Source organism: Doryrhamphus excisus, linkage group LG8, assembly GCF_037039965.1.
Source record: "Doryrhamphus excisus strain RoL-2023G ecotype Guam linkage group LG8, RoL_Dexc_Guam_v1.1, whole genome shotgun sequence".
Taxonomy (NCBI): domain Eukaryota; kingdom Metazoa; phylum Chordata; class Actinopteri; order Syngnathiformes; family Syngnathidae; genus Doryrhamphus; species Doryrhamphus excisus.
The window spans coordinates 20298915-20318689 of NC_136364.1; the positions used below are offsets into that span (position 1 = coordinate 20298915).

General features: G+C 38.2%; 1 protein-coding gene across 1 annotated transcript in view; it reads left to right on the forward strand.

Moving 5' to 3' along the window:
• Positions 1-17540, forward strand: part of pde2a (phosphodiesterase 2A) — a 209209-nt gene extending 191669 nt beyond the window's left edge. Inside the window, 14 exon segments of the mRNA XM_058079773.2 lie at positions 1537-1711; positions 1926-2038; positions 6225-6302; positions 6384-6506; positions 6572-6642; positions 8385-8507; positions 8589-8676; positions 9031-9078; positions 10502-10576; positions 10657-10756; positions 11894-12006; positions 12371-12409; positions 12497-12603; positions 14784-17540. Of these exon segments, the coding sequence (XP_057935756.2) occupies positions 1537-1711; positions 1926-2038; positions 6225-6302; positions 6384-6506; positions 6572-6642; positions 8385-8507; positions 8589-8676; positions 9031-9078; positions 10502-10576; positions 10657-10756; positions 11894-12006; positions 12371-12409; positions 12497-12603; positions 14784-15018 (1488 nt within the window). The 3' untranslated portion in view covers positions 15019-17540.
• Positions 17541-19775: the final 2235 nt, after the last annotated feature.

Below are 19775 nucleotides of genomic sequence, written 5' to 3' on the forward strand. Positions count from 1 at the left end.
GGAGTTGCCAAATTTCCGGGGAGAACATGCAAACTCTCCACAGAGATGGCCGAGAGGGGAATTGAACCCAGGTCTCCTAGCGGTGAGGTCTGCGCACTAACCACACGCCCACCGTGCAGCCACATTTTAAACTTAAATCCATCTAACAATATATAGTCAATTTTCTGTACCGCTATCCTCACAAGGGTTGCAGACATGCTGGAGCCTATCCCAGCTGTCTTCAGGCGAGAGGCGGGGTACACCCTGGACTGGTGGCCAGCCAATCACAGGGCACATATAGACAAACAACCATTCACACTCACATTCATACCTATGGACAATTTGGAGTCGCTAATTAACCTAGCATGTTTTTGGAATGTGGGAGGAAACCGGAGTACCCGGAGAAAACCCACACATGCACTGGGAGAACATGCAAACTCCACACAGAGATGGCCGAGGGTGGAATTGAACCCGGGTCTCCTAGCTGTGAAGTCTGCGCGCTAACCACACGACCACCGTGCAGCCACATTTTAAACATATGCTAAATCCATCTAACAATATATAGCCAATTTTCTGTACCGCTATCCTCACAAGCCGGAGCCTATCCCAGCTGTCTTCAGACGAGAGGCGGGGTACACCCTGGACTGGTGGCCAGCCAATCACAGGGCACATATAGACAAACAACCATTCACACTCACATTCATACCTATGGACAATTTGGATTCGCCAATTAACCTAGCATGTTTTTGGAATGTGGGAGGAAACCGGAGTAAACCCACGCATGCACGGGGAGAACATGCAAACTCCACACAGAGATGGCCTGAGCGGGGAATCGAATCCAGGTCTCCTACCTGTGTGGCCACCGGAACACAAAATATCAGCATATATGTTTTGTATTATAGGTGGCAAAGCTAATTAGTGTAATACTAATAGCATAGCTCATTAATTTATTGGATTTTTACAACATGCCGATACAAGCTGTGGACGTAAATTGGCCCACAGACCACACTTTGGACACCACAGGTCTACACAGTCCCATTGAACACATTCCTATGACCAATGGGACTCCAAATTGTCCATAGGTATGAATGTGAGTGTGAATGGTTGTTTGTCTATATGTGCCCTGTGATTGGCTGGCCACCAGTCCAGGGTGTACCCCGCCTCTCAGCTGGGATAGACTCCAGCATGCGTGTAACCCTTGTGAGGATAAACAGTAGAAAACAGATGAATGGGTTAATTTTGTGCCATTTCCAGTCTAAATGTTTGCTGGTATGACTTTGTTGCTTATCCAAGTCCATGGTTTCTCCTTACTATCATGTCATGCATTCATATGGCAATAGTGAGACCTTGTGGTCACCAGCCACATTTCTAACCACTCATCCATGACGCCATGATGAACCGTCACACTTGGACCACCTGCTGTAGTCACCAGACCAACACGGATCACGTCAAAGATAAAATAAGATCATTCCGATGGTGGGAGACATGTCGGAGCTAGTGCATGGTTTGATATATATGTGTGTGTGTGTGTGTGTGTGTGTGTGTGTGTGTGTGCAGAAGGAGTTCCGTATCCCAGCAGATCAGGGTATTGCAGGTCATGTGGCAACCACGGGCCAAATCCTAAACATTAAGGACGCCTACTCGCATCCTCTTTTCTACCGCGGCGTGGATGACAGCACTGGATTCAAGACTCGTAACATCCTCTGCTTCCCCATCAAAGATGAGAACAACGGTAAGATTGAACACGTCGAGGCAAACAAGCGAGGAAGCAACAAGGAAATGATGCAATGTCTGATTATTTAGCTCTCTTTCGGGCTGAACTTGGTGCTTCATGCCTCATGGCAGCCATGCATTCGGCGAGAACGCACCCCCTTGCCTCCAAATGTGCCCCCCCCACATGGAACGTGGATCCCCGTGTGATAAATACTGTTGTCATGATTTTGCAGAGGTGATCGGTGTTGCTGAGTTGGTGAATAAGATGAATGGACCGTGGTTCAACCGCTTTGACGAGGACCTCGCCACAGCGTTTTCCATCTACTGCGGTATAAGCATTGCACATGTAAGTCTCTTCTTACATACACGTGTTATACATATCTATATATATACTGGATTTTATGGACTATAAGTCGCTCCTGAGTATAAGTCGCACAAGACCAAAAATGCATAATTAGGTTAAAAAAACAAGTTGCATATTTTGCGGGTAATTTATTTTACTACTACTTGACCAAAACAGACATTACGTCATCCTGGAAGGCAAGATGACGGAGGCATTTGTGTTTTGTCGTTCTCAGTTGTCTTTGTAAGCTAACGTCTACTGTTTAAATATTGAATTGTGAAGAAGTAGGAGAAATCGGTGTGAAAGTCCACAGTGCCCTCTTGTGGCTGAAATTATATATATTTTAATTTATAAGTTGCTCTGGAGTAGAAGTCGCACAAGACCAAAAATGCATAATTAAGTACAAAAAAACATACATAAGTTGCACTGGAGTATAAGTCGCATTTTTTGTGGGTAATTTATTTTACTTCTACTTGACCAAAACAGACATTACGTCATCCAGGAAGGCAAGAAAACGGGGGCATTTGTGTTTTGTCGTTCTCAGTTGTCTTTGTAAGCTAACATCGACTGTTTAAATCAGGGGTCTCAAACTCACGGCCCACAGGCCAAATGCGGCCCGTGGGACGCTAGTTTGAGGCCCCCGCCTTGATATGAAAGTTTAATTTGTTAATTTGTTTCATTTGTTTTTGATTTGCTTATTTATTTTTCCATCTTATTTTGTGTCAAAAAATAAAAATTAACATTAAACATTTATTTAATAATTTAATAATAAATAAAAATTAATTTATCATAATTTATCATAATTGAATGTTTTATCAGAGCTTTTCCAAAGAACCAAAGCACTGAAAAAGTGGAGGGTATAGCAGAAGCATTGAAGACTATTATATTATATTATATATATATATATATATATATTTATTTATTAATATTTAATATAATTAATTAATAATTAATTAAATAAATAATTAATTAATTAACATTAAACATTTATTTCATAATTTAATAATGAATAAAAGTTAATTTGTTAATTTGTTTCATTTGTTTTTTGATTTGCTTATTTATTTTTGCATCTTACTTTGTGTCGAAAAATAAAAATTAACATTAAACATTTATTTAATAATTTAATAATAAATAAAAATTAATTTATCATAATTCATCATAATTTATAATAATTGAATGTTTTAACAGAGCTTTTCCAAAGAACCAAAGCACTGAAAAAGTGGAGGGTATAGCAGAAGCATTGAAGACTATTATTTTATATTATATATATATATATATATTAATGTTTAATATAATTAATATTTATTAATATTTTGATTATATTTTTATTTATATATATATTTATTTATTTATTTATTTTAACCTGATGCGGCCCAGCTTCACCCAGACCCTAGCTCCAGTGGCCCCCAGGTAAATTGAGTTTGAGACCCCTGGTTTAAATATTGAATTGTTAAGAAGTAGGAGATATCGGTGTGAAAGTCCACAGTGCCCTCTTGTGGTTGTCTGTGAAATTATATATATTTTCATTTATAAGTCACTTTGGAGTATAAGTCGCAGGAACAGCCAACCTATGAAAAAAAGTGCGACTTATAGTCCGGAAAATACGGTATATTTCATTGTACTACTCTCTAATTTGTGGATTTAGCTTTTTTCAGGAAATAATGGTTTTATTCATTGTTCTTGGCTGTGAACCTGTACTTAACACCCCTGAGAATATTAATATTGTCTGGCAAAAAAAAAAAAGGTCAGCTCAGAAGAAGCAAAATGCTGAGCCGAGACAGAGGAGAGTGGAGAAAAGCCTCCAGGGAAATTTGAGAAATTTCTTCAGTATGTCATGTAAGCGAGCAGCTTTTATGTTGGACTGCATTGTGAGGCATCGTGGGGACCGTCCATTAAAGACAATAATATCATGCAGTTGGCAAAGATTACAATAAGGAGAATAAAAGAAGAAGACAAATGTTTGTGGTAATGAGGAGGTCTGTGCTTGTGTGAGGCCCTAAGAGCTCTTCAGAGAAAAGATGGAACAGTAATTACCGTATTTTCTAGTCACTCCGAAGTATAAATTGCACAAGGCCAAAAATGCATAATTAGGTAGAAAAAAAACATACATAAGTCGTACTGGAGTATAAGTCGCATTTTTTGTGGGTAATTTATTTTACAAACTACTTGACCAAAAATTATGTCCTCTTGGAAGGCAAGAGTGCCCTCTTGTGGCTGTCTGTGAAATTATATATATATATAATTTTAATAATATTAAAATATTTTAATAATTCTATATATATATATATACATTACGTCATCTTGGAAGGCGTCATCTTTATATGTTATATAAAATATAACATATATATATTATTATATATGTATATATATATATATATAATATATATATATATATACAATTTCACAGACAGCCACAAGAGGGCACTCTTGCCTTCCAAGATGACATAATGTATACATATATATATATATATACCGTATTTTCCGGACCATAAGTCGCACTTTTTTCATAGGTTGGCTGTTCCTGTGACTTATACTCCAGAGCGACTTATAAATGAAAATATATATAATATATATATATATATAAATATATATAATATAAATATATATAAACACAGACAACCACAAGAGGGCACTGTGGACTTTCACACCGATATCTCCTACTTCTTCACAATTCAATATTTAAACAGTAGACTAGCTTACAAAGACAACTGAGAACGACAAAACACAAATGCCTGCGTCATCTTGCCTTCCAGGATGACGTAATGTCTGTTTTGGTCAAGTAGTAGTAAAATAAATTACCCGCAAAATATGCGACTTGTTTTTTTCTACCTAATTATGCATTTTTGGCCTTTGGCACTTTTTTTCATAGGTTGGCTGTTCCTGCGACTTATACTCCAGAGCGACTTATAAATGAATAAAACTGTTTATGTTACATAAACACTGGACAACTTTTCTGTTTGTTTTTTTTATGTAGCTGAATAACCATTGTGTTAGCATATCTTACACCTATTCAGCCTGTTCTCTATTTTTTTATTAATGTTAGAATTTGCCTTCCAAGATGACGAATGTCTGTTATGGCCAAGTAGTTTGTAAAATAAATTACCCGCAAAAAATGCGACTTATTTATGTTTTTTCTACCTAATTATGCATTTTTGGCCTTGTGCGACTTATACTCCGGAGCGACTTTTACTCCGTAAAATATTATTTTTATACTACAATGCAAATGTTTATATGTACTTTTCACTAAATATGTAAATATTTGGGGGCGGCACGGCGCGCAGACCTCACAGCTAGGAGACCAGGGTTCAATTCCCACCCTCGGCCATCTCTGTGTGGAGTTTGCATGTTCTCCCCGTGCATGCGTGGGTTTTCTCCGGGTACTCCGGTTTCCTCCCACATTCCAAAAACATGCTAGGTTAATTGGTGACTCCAAATTGTCCATAGGTATGAATGTGAGTGTGAATGGTTGTTTGTCTATATGTGCCCTGTGATTGGCTGGCCACCAGTCCAAGGTGTACCCCGCCTCTCGCCCGAAGACAGCTGGGATAGGCTCCAGCACCCCTCGTGAGGATAAGCGGTAGAAAATGAATGAATGAATGTAAATATTTGATTAAGTACTTAATCAAATATTACTAGATAGTACTTTAAATATTGCAAAAATGCATTTGTGTTGATTTTCAATGCAACATTTCCTTTTCACAGTTATATTAAACAACTCTCAACCCCCCGGACTAAAGGTGTTTTTTGGGAATATTTTTGATTTGAGCAGTTCATTTATCATTTAAACATGCCCACTTGTAATATTCATCAATAGTTACCATGCACTTTAGGAGGTCATTTCCTTTTCGCAGTAGCTACAAGACTTGTGAATCCATGTTTATTATGACTTCTGCCTTTGAACGGAATGAAGTGTGAACTCAACAAGCCGTGCATGAATGGGAAAAAAAAAATTCAGTGGGGTGTCAATAAGAAATGTTTGTGACCGCCGTTACCTCTCTGCGATTGTCTGGAGATGATATTATAAAATCAATATTCTGATATTGCAGGAAGTCAAAGACATTTAGAGTCCACATGAGAATCTTTAAAATGGAGGAATGAGAGAAATAGGCTAAAACAATAGCCAATAAAAGAAGGTTTTTTAATGCTGTCTTTGAAAATGAAAGTCAATAATGTTTTGTTGTGTCTGTAGTCTTTGCTCTACAAGCGAGTCCATGAAGCTCAGTTCAGGTCCCACCTGGCTAATGAAATGATGAAGTACCACATGAAGGTAAACTGAGTTTTACGAACCCCACTCAACCTGGCGATGATGCTCTTTACGCAACATCACACGATGTGTCTATGCCCGCAGGTTTCAGAAGAAGAGGTCTCTAAGCTGCTAGTCGTCGGGATTGAACCCGTTAAGGAGGTCCATCCGTGTTTCGCCGAGTTCACTTACACGCCGCGTTCACTGCCTGATGACACCACGCCCATGGTGAGCTGGAGAAGAATGGAGAGATGATAAGGTGCAGGAATTGATTTTTCCGTATCTGTCTGCAGTGCGTCCTGAGCATGTTTGAAGATATGGGTTTCATCAACATGTACAAGATCGACCGGCAGACGCTCGCCAGGTCTGACGCTCACTCATGGAGTTCATACACTACACCATTGGCTGTGTGCATGATGGTTTTATTACAACACGGGGAATAGGAGCACTGTAAGAAGGGCTTATGTTTATGTCACTGGGATGGATATTGATATGGATGGATGGATGGATGGATGGATGGATGGATGGATGGATGGATGGATGGATGGATGGATGGATGGATGGATGGATGGATATGGATGGATGGATGGATGGATGGATATGGATGGATATGGATGGATGGATGGATGGATGGATGGATGGATGGATGGATATGGATGGATATGGATGGATGGATGGATATGGATGGATATGGATGGATATGGATGGATGGATATGGATGGATATGGGTGGATGGATATAGATGGATGGATGGATGGATATGGATGGATATGGATGGATATGGATGGATATGGATGGATATGGATGGATATGGATGGATATGGATGGATGGATATGGATGATATGGATGGATGGATGGATGGATGGATGGATGGATGGATGGATGGATGGATGGATGGATGGATATGGATGGATGGATGGATATGGATGGATGGATGATATGGGTGGATGGGTGGATGGATATGGATGGATGGGTGGATGGATATGGATGGATGGATATGGATGGATGGATGGGTGGATTGATATGGATGGATGGATGGATGGATGGATGGATGGATGGATGGATGGATATGGATGGGGATGGATGGATGGATATGGATGGATGGATGGATGGATGGATGGATATGGGTGGGTGGATGGATATGGATTTGGATATGGATATGGATATGGATATGGATATGGATATGGATATGGATATGGATATGGATATGGATATGGATATGGATGGATGGATGGATGGATGGATGGATATGGATGGATGGATATGGGTGGGTGGATGGATATGGATGGATGGATGATATGGATGCATATGGATGGATGGATGGATATGGATGCATATGGATGGATATGGATGGATATGGATGGATATGGATGGATATGGATGGATATAGATGGATGGATGGATATGGATGGATGGATGGATGCATATGGATGGATGGATGGATGGATATGGATGGATGGATGCATATGGATGGATGGATGCATATGGATGGATGGATGGATGGATATGGATGGATGGATGGATGCATATGGATGAATGGATGGATGCATATGGATGGATGGATGGATGTGGATGGATGGATATGGATAGATGGATATTGATGGATATGGATGGATGGATGGATGGATATGGATGGATGGATGGATATAGATGGATATGGATGGATATGGATGGATGGATATGGATGGATATAGATGGATGGATGGATATAGATGGATATGGATGGATATGGATGGATATGGATGGATGGATATATATGGACTTCCTTTATTGTCATTGCACAATAACACAGCAGTGAAATTGCCAACGAAATGTCGTTATAAATTATTATATAATATATATATGTATTATATATATTATATACGTATATATAATAAATAACAATAATGTAGAGAATAAATAGATGACATCAAATATGACAACAATGTACAGCGTAAACAGTAATTTGTACTAATAATTTAGATAAATAATAAAATTTTAAAATTTTGCGTGTGCGGGGTGCCAAAAAAATGTACCCATTCTACCATTGTATATGTTACCTTTCTCACCACACTGGAGAGGTCCACTGGTGACATGGATGATCATGTGACTTTCCTTGGCGGCAGGTTTTGTCTAATGGTGAAGAAAGGCTACAGAGACCCACCCTACCACAATTGGATGCACGCTTTCTCCGTCTCCCACTTCTGCTACCTGCTCTACAAAAATCTTGGCCTGTCCAACTACCTCGAGTGAGTCCACACCACCTGACCCTGATACCTTTTCTTCATTCCTGCGTTGCTAACGATCTCATTATCACTCCTGTCTTGAAGGGATATAGAGATTTTAGCTCTATTTGTGTCCTGTCTGTGCCATGACCTGGACCACCGCGGCACCAACAATTCTTTCCAAGTGGCCTCGGTGAGAGCTTTTTCAGTATGTCAGACATTGCAAGGAATGTACCAAAGCACACCGTGGGGTAGAAATATGACAGGAACTCATAAGAGCGTTGCCTCCCAATGCATCTGCGCTTAAGGCGAAGACTAGGAATTGGAAACATGAAGTGTTTGTCAATGATATCCCGTGGGATTGTACCCCAACCTCCATGACAACACAGAATGTCATTTTGTCTGTTTCACTCTGATCATACGGAACCCGCCGGCGTCACTCGCTATTTCAAGCGTCATCTTAAATGAAGGATCTTGTTGTATTTTGAATCAATGCAACATGCGTGATGAAAGAACCGTTTCATTTGTTGACTGCCTCTATTTTCAGCAATCTGTGCTGGCTGCTCTCTACAGCTCCGAGGGCTCCGTGATGGAGGTAAATGCACACATTGTTAGTTCACACAGCATGCATAGTACAATATGTTGGGAATCTAACATGTAACATTACTGACAGCTAATGATGGTAATTTTGCAAAGTTTAGCTCCTGTTGCTATCTATTGAACGTATATTTACTGTATGTATCGTGTAGCTGATCGACAACATGAATTAAAATTGTTGGTGTTCAGTGACAGCCACGAGCACCAGTATTTTCAGGCCCAACAAAAATATGTAATAATGGTAATGGTAATGGTAATGGTAATGGTAATGGTAATGGTAATGGTAATGGTAATGGTAATGGTAATGGTAATGGTTTTATTTAAATTGAACATGCATCAGATTACAATTGAATGCATCCCATAATCAGTTCACAGTTCCACATGTCCAAAAGGAGTAGGAAGAAAGCTTATTAAATCCTACCCGTCCATCTGGTACTTTTACAATCAGTAACTGTTACATTTGTTCACTTCCTGCTTTGCTTATATAATTTAAGTTAGTTTTTTTTTTATCCGAACATAATTTTATTTTTATTATTTATTTTTATTGTATTATTTATTTTTATTTTTTATTTTTATTTTTATTTTTATTTTTATTTTTATTTTTATTTTTATTTTTATTTTTATTTTTATTTTTATTTTTATTTTTATTTTTATTTTTATTTTTATTTTTATTTTTATTTTTATTTTTATTTTTATTTTTATTTTTATTTTTATTTTTACAATCAGTTGCAATCAGTAACTGTTACATTTGTTCACTTCCTGCTTTCCTAATATAATTGAATTTTTATTTTTATTTTTATTTTTATTTTTATTTTTATTTTTATTTTTATTTTTATTTTTATTTTTATTTTTATTTTTATTTTTATTTTTATTTTTATTTTTATTTTTATTTTTATTTTTATTTTTATTTTTATTTTTATTTTTATTTTTATTTTTATTTTTATTTTTATTTTATTTTTATCATGTACCAAAGTACGAGGTGATATGACCATACAATGACATAATGGTTACCATAGTAACTGTCAACATAGCGATATGTATAGCACATCTGAGTTCTGGTTTTCAATTTAAATTTAAAGTAAGTTGCATGCAGTCCATTGGAATAGCAATATTCATAAGAAACAATAACAAATGGTAAAGAAGTACAGTATGGTTATTGTTTTACTACAACAGCAACTGTAGTTGTGTTATGTCTTTTTTTCTTTGACTTAATAAAAAGTCTGCTAAATTTTTTGTTTGTTTCTTTTGACTTTTTTCCTGAGATACACTTTTATTTTTTAATTTCAGGGAATATTAATTGAATAACAGAAGTAGACAAGTACAGTGTGTGCCATGCGACACCTAGTGGTTAAAATCAAACCTACATTGGCTACACAGCAATGTTTTCCAATCATGTCTTCTTTCCTTCTCTACTCTGCCAGAGACATCATTTTGCTCAGGCCATCGCCATCCTCAACACTCAAGGCTGCAACATTTTTGAGAAATTCTCCAGAAAGGTCCCATATTAACCTTTGACATTTCCATGTAGAATATATTTGAAGTCGTATTAAGTTCATTTGTGTTCTGCCTCCTTTAGGATTACCAGCGTATGCTAGATTTGATGAGGGACATCATTCTGGCAACAGACCTGGCTCACCATCTCCGCATATTCAAGGACTTACAAAAGATGTCTGATGGTAAATATCACAGCTGTGACATCTTTATTATTATTATTATTATTTTGTTGTCTATTTTATGGAATTAACTGAGCACCCCGAATTTTCACTATTTCAATGTTGTACATTGACGTGTGTAACTTTTGAGTAATTTTACATAATATAATTGGCTATTTCCTCCTGACCACTGATGTGTCACAAGTGAATGCAAACAATTATAATGGTTGCACACTGGATGTCCCTTCTGGGGAGCCAATTTTGAGCTGGTCAAGCAATTCAAGGACATTATAAACCTTGACTGGGGGCCTGTCAATCATGCAAAAGTTGAGGCATGCAATTTTTTTATGCTTTTTTATTCATTCATTCATTTTCTACCGCTGGTCCTCACCGCTTAAGGGTCGCTGGGGCGTGCTGGAGCCTATCCCAGCTGTCTTCGGGCGTCTACACCCTAGACTGGTGGCCAGCCAATCACAGGGCACATATAGACAAACAACCATTCACACTCACATTCATACCTATGGACAATTTGGAGTCGCTAATTAACCTAGCATGTTTTTGGAATGTGGGAGGAAACCGGAGTACCCGGAGAAAACCCACGCATGCACGGGGAGAACATGCAAACTCCACACAGAGATGCCAGAGGATGGAATCAAACTTGGGTCACCTACCTGTGTGGCCCGCGCGCAAGACACTCATGTCGTGCAGCCCCCGCTTATGAAATTAATTAATTCATTCATTCATTTTCTACCGCTTTTCCTCATGAGGGTCGCGTGGGTGCTGGAGCCTATCCCAGCTGTCTTGGGGCAAGAGGCGGGGTACACCCTGGACTGGTGGCCAGCCAATCACAGGGCACATATAGACAAACAACCATTCACACTCACATTCATACCTATGGACAATTTGGAGTCGCTAATTAACCTAGCATGTTTTTGGAATGTGGGAGGAAACCGGAGTACCCGGAGAAAACCCACACATGCACGGGAAGAACATGCAAACTCCACACAGACATGCCCGAGGGTGGAATTGAACTCGGGTCTCCTAACTGTGAGGCCTGCGTGCATCCCCAACTTGGAAACTATATATTTTTTGCATTAAACATTAAAATGTTGCACATTAAACACAGTTATGATTGTTTCTGTATTTCCATGTGTTCATCAGACGGATACAATCCAAAAAGCAGAACCCATCGCTCCATGCTGCTGTGCCTGTTGATGACATCATGTGACCTGTCAGACCAAACCAAGGGCTGGAAGACCACTCGCAAAATTGCTGTCAGTTCTCAGTATAATATTAGTAGTATCTGTTGTATATTTGAAATGCATCAAAATGACATGAGCCACCAATGCTATGGTGAAACATCCCTGGAAAGGCTGCTAGATGCTATATAGTATTATAATACACATACATATATTATAATACAGTATTATACACACAATCCAGATCCATATGTATTTCTTTGAATTGTGTAGGATTAGCTTTAATCTTTGTCTGCCCCCTTTTCTACACCAAACCCCTGACCCTGGATTCAGACCTCAAATATTGACTTTTGTTTGTATTACATTATTAAAATACTAATAAAACATTAAACTATACCATAAATTCAATAACTCATGTTGCCCTCTGTGTTGTCTGCAGGAGCTTATCTATAAAGAGTTCTTCTCTCAAGGAGACCTGGTATGTGTTTGCTTATTATTTAAACATATGAGGCGAGTATTGACAGTGTTTGGTACTTTACACACTAATGTTTTATTGAATGTGTAGGAAAAAGCCATGGGGAACAGACCCAGCGAGATGATGGACAGGGAAAAGGCCTACATCCCAGAACTGCAGATCAGCTTCATGGAGCACATTGCCATGCCCATTTACAAGTATGTGTCAATCATTCATTCATTCATTCATTTTCTATCGCTTAGCCTCACGAGGGTCGCGGGGGGTGCTGGAGTCCAGTGTGCTACACCCTGGACTGGTGGCCAGCCAATCACAGGGCACATATAGACAAACAACCATTCACACTCACATTCATACCTATGGACAATTTGGAGTCGCTAATTAACCTAGCATGTTTTTGGAATGTGGGAGGAAACCAGAGTACCTGCACGGGGAGAACATGCAAATTCCACACAGAGATGGTGGAATTGAACTCGGGTCTCCTAGCTGTGAGGTCTGCGCGCTAACCACACGACCACCGTGCAGCCACATTTTAAACATGAAATATGCTAAATTCAGTCTAACAATATATAGTAGTCTATCCAGCCGTCAATTTTCTGTATCGCTATTCTCACGAGGGTCGCGGACATGCTGGAGCCTATCCCAGCAGTCTTCGGGCGAGAGGCAGGGTACACCCTGAACTGGTCGATAGCCAATCACAGGAATTGAACTCGGGTCTCCTACCTGTGTGGCCTGTGTGCTAACCACTCGGCTTGTATCAAACATGCATACCCTCATTCCACATTGTATTTAATATAATTTTATAAAATTTAATATAATTTAATAAACTTTAATAAACTTTAATATAATTTAATAAAATTTAATATAATTTAATAAAATTTTATAAAATTTAATATAATTTAATAAAATTTAATATAAATTAAATAAATAAATTAAATAAACATCATCGTATTTGAGTTTCATATGATCACATGAATTGTACTCCATCAATATACAATGACATATAAAAATAGACTGGAACCTACCTAAGAGGCGGGGCATACCTTGGGTTTGTCGCCGGCCAATCACAGAGCACATATAGACAAATATGTGTTCCAAACACAAAGTGGTGATGGACAACTATATCGTTTATTCAGTGATGAAGGAAAGTAAATTATGAGTGAAATATCCAAATTTCCCCCCAAATATCCAGATGCTTTCCTCAAGGCTTGGCAGAAGAGGAGATGATATTGTACTAACATTGTTTAGGACGTTCATTCTGGCAGACGGAAAGCTTTTATGTAGCTCTGATTGTGCTGGATATGTTGCTAAGCCACCATCTGCCAATACATCCACCACATCAACTTGATGCTCTGCTGTGTTGCTGGCAAGTCACAGCTTGTTTGGGCTGCCCTCAAGTGGCTGCAACATGTATTGCACTGTATGGTCAGGGGAGTCTTAGTTTCACAATATGACTATTATTCTGCTGCACTGAGGCACCTTTCTAATATTTTATATGATTAATTAATTACATTAATTATAATTTTAATATTATTGAATTTCATAGGAGGGGCTGCGTGGTGGTTGAGTGGATAGCGCACAGGCCTCACAGCTAGGTGACCCAAGTTCGATTCCACCCTCGGCCATCTCTGTGTGGAGTTTGCATGTTCTCCCCGTGCATGCGTGGGTTTTCTCCGGGTACTCCGGTTTCCTCCCACATTCCAAAAACATGCTAGGTTAATTAGCGACTCCAAATTGTCCATAGGTATGAATGTGAGTGTGAATGGTTGTTTGTCTATATGTGCCCTGTGATTGGCTGTCCCCCCCCCACACACACACACACAAGGAGAACATGCAAACTAAACACAGGGATGCCTAAACTAAGTTCTCCTAGCTGTCGGGCCTGCATGCTAACCACTCGTCCACCGTGCAGCCATATATTTATTATAATTAACTCAATTTTCTAAATGATGTGAGTGTGAATGGTTGTTTGTCTATATGTGCCCTGTGATTGGCTGGCCACCAGTCCAGGGTGTACCCCGCCTCTCGCCCGAAGACAGCTGGGATAGGCTCCAGCACCCCCCGCGACCCTCGTGAGGATAAGCGGTAGAAAATGAATGAATGAATGAATTTTCTAAATGTAATACAATTTACCAACATTATTTTATTGTTCTGTCACCGGGTTCTGGGGGCGGCATGGACCCTGCCACCAACCCCCCGCCCCCCTGTAGTTTCTATTGACTCAAACAGATTGTCCACAAATGTGTGCCTGGTTCCAAAATGAAGTCCAAGTCATTTTTTTTTAATCCTTAATCTAAAATGAGATGATTGAAATGATTTTAGTGACATTTTTGATTCATGTCCCGTCCCCCCCGTCCCCCATTTTGCTGTGTTCTATTAGGCTGCTGTCTGAACTATTTCCTGGGGCCACAGAGCTCTATGAGAGAGTGGCGGCTAATCGAGAGCAGTGGACCAAAGTGTCCCACAAGTTCACCATCCGGGGGTTGCCGAGCAACAACAGCCTAGACTTCCTGGACCAGGAATATGAGCTACTGCAGTCCCAGGGCGCTTTTGGGAGTGATCACCTCTGCCTTAATGGCTGCCTTGATGATACCGAAGCGGGGCAGGGACTGTGACGCCATTAAGTCAAGTTTCGTGTTCTCCACTAAGAGGCCCGAGACACCTCTCTTAGCAACCTAAGAGGGTGCGGTCTATCTGCTTGTTTGGCCGCTTCGATGTTTGGCGGCCATGCTGGGGGGGTTGGACAGGAAGATGTTTCAAATAATTTGAAACATGTGACGTGGTTTAGTGGTCACATGCTACATCCCCATTGGAGGAGAGCAGGAAGTGGTGGCAGTGACACTGAAAGCAGATGTTTTTACCAGACGTCAACAGTTCATACGTGCAGTACTCATTCTGATCAAGATTGTACACAAACTTTGAAAAAAAAATAGTTCAACATGTAAACTTGACAAAGTGCTATTGTTTGAGTGACATGTTCATTATTTTGGTTTTTAACGGCTTCGCTTAGTTCACGCACAAGCAGCTGCCATCCGCTTCAGAACGCATGGGATGTCTTATTTCACTTTTACACCTTTTTTCCATCGTGATAGGAATATTTTTGTATTGACCAATTCAAATAATATAACAATATTTTTCATTCATGTATTACCGCCAAGATCCACAAGGGGCAATTTGCTTTCACTTGTCAATCCTCGAGACAAAAACATTTGACAATCACGTTCAAAGTCACACCTGACTTATTTGACACTCACTTATCGTCGATATTTCTTTGCCAATTTTTTTATAACTGGTTTCCTCATATAGAACCACTATCGATAAAAGAAGAAGAGAAAGCCCTTTAAAAGATCCGTCCCATCCGTTGCGTCAAGGAGCCATATTAGATCGTGCTCCGTGGAGTGTGTCATATGGATCTGCCTTATTGTGCATCTTTGCTGCCTTTCTTAGAGCTTTTAATATATACCTATTGAAATAAAAGTCTGTTTATTATTGTGTATTTGTTATAGACATAGCTTGACTATCAGTGTGTTGACTGAAGGACCACCAACATGTATATTTGTGAAATAATCTTTGTAAAAAAAAAAATCTCAGTTGTCGTGTTTTGTCGGACTATTGAAGCCACACCGATGGAGAATTATTACATAAAGGCAACCATTTGTTCTCAGTGTGACAGGGGAAAAAAAAAAAATCAGAAATGTAGCCATCAAAAAAAAAAAAAAAAAAAAAAATTCCCAAAGGTAAAAGTTTGGAAAAAATATTCTTTTTTTTTCAGCTCTCAGATTGTGCCTCATTTTGAAATGTTTGGAGTTTTATGTTACAATGCGCCACTTATTTTGAATCAGAAATGCTGCAGTTGATGTAAAGCCAACCACTGAGTAGTTACACAATGTGAACTACACTATGTGTCATGGAGGACGCTGTATGTAGGTGTGTGTGTGTGTGTGTGTGTGTGTGTGTGTGGTTGAATGGGCGAGAGTTCATGACCAAATGTGTGTGTGTGTGTGTGTGTGGGTAGCAGAAAGAAATTCTGATTAAGAGCCAAATGTTTGCTAGTGCTTGGGATTATATGAAATATATGAAATTCTATGACATTATTTCACCCATGTAATGCTAGTGAATATAGAATATTGCACATTATCAGGGTGTGTATGTATATGCATTATTTTATTTTTTATTTTGTGTGTTATGTGTGGAGTACAGGTCAGCGGAATTGATTCAATCTGCCTTAGTTTTATTTTTCATTTTTTAATAAGTGTTTTCAAAGGGCATATAGATGTTTTTAGAATACACCCGCTTTGTGTCGTCGTCCTTGACCTGCCTTTTTCATGTGCAATATGAAATGTCTGCCTGAGTGAATATGTAAATTCCCTTGCCTCTTGTTAACTTATTTCACGAGGTCCGGGGCTCCCCAGAGGCATTTTTTGATAACGGTCAGTGAAGTGTGACCATTTTAATCCCAAAAATGCCTCAGAGAGTTCACATTTTCAATACCGAGTTGTGTATTTTTTCTCACCCCGTTTTGTCAGGGCTATTTGTGCCAAGCAACTTCCTGGCCAAAAAAAAAAAACAACGTAATTTTCATTCTCAAACGTCGGAGCGATGATGAGGGCTCTGTTGATGTCAAATCTATTTTCTGCCACATCCTTTTCCAGCTTGTCTTAAGATGTTGGAAGCCAATCTTTCAAAGCAGCAGGACTCCAACCTGCGATCATGTCACTGTAACGCTCATCTGTGACTTTACAGTACTTGTTGACATTAATGCTGTAAATATAAACGCTTGAAGAAAACATTGCTGTATTGTCTGTCACTATTACAAAAGAACGTACTTTAATTCTATGTATTTGATGTGATTGTTTTCAAGGTTTGTTTTTTTTTCACCCACTTTATATTTTTTTTCAAGAACATGGAACAAAACAAAACTGTACTTAGGATATGCATACATTTGATATTCCAGCACAAACAAAATCCCAAACTCTTGACACTGTATAAGTGATGCTTTTTATTGTTGGTTTTGTTGAGTCTGAGAGCTGGTGGTGGTTATCTTGACTTGAAATTAATAATGATATATTTGAGAAAAAAAGACAAATGGATGACATTTTTGTTTGGTTCATTTGTGGAATAAATCTGATGAAAGGTGTTTAAGATTGCTGCCTCAGAACGCACATTTGAACATGACACGGACATTTTTTGGAAGGTAGAACAAGTTGAACCGGTGACAGTGTACTATGTCTATAACTGAATTGCTCTATAATTCTATTTATCCTATATGTTTTGGCACAATTTACCATAAATGTGTTATGAAGTCATCTCAGGATGCCTAAAAAAATGTGCAGCTGCTGACTCAGGAAAAAGACAATCTTGTTCACTTAAGTGTAGTACTTTAGATGTAGTATACAGGAGCAAATTATGATATACAAGATATTTTTATGGTAATGGTAATGGTTTTATTTTATTTGAACATGCATCAGATTACAAATGAGTGCATCCCATAATCAGTTCCCAGTTCCACATGTCCAAAAGGAGTAGGAAGAAGCAAAACTTATTAAATCCTACCCCTCCATCTGGTACTTTTACAATCAGTAACTGTTACATTTGTTCACTTCCTGCTTTCCTAATATAATTGAAGTTATTTTTTTTATTTTTATTTTTATTTTTATTTTTATTTTTATTTTTATTTTTATTTTTATTTTTATTTTTATTTTTATTTTTATTTTTATTTTTATTTTTATTTTTATTTTTATTTTTATTTTTATTCCTGCTTTCCTCATATAGTTTAAGTTTTTTATTATTATTTTATTTATTTTTATTTTATTTTTGTCATGTACCAAAGTACGAGGTGATATTGTTCTGTACACAAGAAAAAAATCTTTTATGAGCTAAAACCTTTTCTATGTACACAAAAGGCCGATTTTTCTCAAATATTGTTCACAAAGCTGCCTAAATCTGTTAGTGAGCATGTCTGCTTTGCTGACTTGACAGCATCAGGTGTGCCTTATGCTGGCCACAATAAAAGGCCACTCATTAATGTGCTGTTTTGCTCTACTCTGAACCACCATCCGCCTTTTGCATACGGTTGGTTGTTGATTGTGGACTGTGTTGGTCCACTCCTTGGAAAGGTTGCTATAGATATTAGCAGAAAATGGAACATGCTGAAAAGTAAGCCGATCCAAACAGTTTCCAGGAATTGGGTACAGATTCTTGCAACATAGGGCTGTGCATTGTCATGCTGCAAGGTGAGGTAATGGTCGTGGGTGGATGGATGGCACAACAAAGGACCTCAAGAACTAGTCATGGTGTCTGTGTATTTAAAACACCATCAATAAAATGCACCTATGTTAATTGGGCACAACATGTGCCCAATTACTCAAATGTGAGTATTTGCCCACTCAATTCGGTGATGACGAAAAACTGCAGTGGAGACCTTGATGAGAACGATGGCTGTGCAGATGAAGATGCAGGCTGGATATAGAGGTTTGGGGCTAGTGTGGTGCCAAATTGTGTCCCATTGTACACCCCCTTAACAGAAAGCAGGAACCATTGTACACCCCCTTAACACTTGCTACGTCTGTCTTATAAAATTTGGATTCAACAACTATAGACAAAGATCAATAATATAACCTATACAATAGTTACGATTAAAGTGGCCTAAGCAATCTTTTTTTTTAATCACAAGGAAAATATAACTTGCTCAATACAAATACAAATTATCATGATAAAATAGTAATATAGAATGATTTGGTTTATTTCCAAGGCACTCTAAGACACTGGTGAATACAAATTAAAGAGCATTTGTCAAGATAATAGTCGTAGTTGATGGTTGCCATGGCAACGAAAGAAGACTATTCTATTTATTAAGACAGTATTCTAGCATTAGAATGATTTTAAAGCTTTTAGTTTTAGGCAGAGGTGCCACTTAGTGCAAAGAGTGCAGGGAGCCTATTTTGTTATGGTTAAATTTGGTAAAAAGACTACTTTAAGATAACATTACATAATGCTTCAAAGCAGGGGTGTCCAATGTATTTCAACCGAGGGTCTTATACTAAAAAAAATCAAATATTTTTTTAAATAAATTTTTAAGTATGATTTCAATTATGTAAAAAGGGTAAAATGTAATTATATATTTTTTACAGTGTTATTATGAATGAAATACCTCTAAATATAATAGGTGTATGAGCCAGTCAATTGTATAGTGGAGTTTTTGTTATTTATGCTCTGATGCACACCTTAAATATTGTTTGAAATTTGAAATGATAATATTTATTTTAATCAATTGTTGCTGCTATTTTGTTTTCGAATAACAGTACTGGTGATTATAAAAACTCGTGGGACTGAGAAAACAATAAAAGCAATAACAAAGTACAGTATGTGGCAC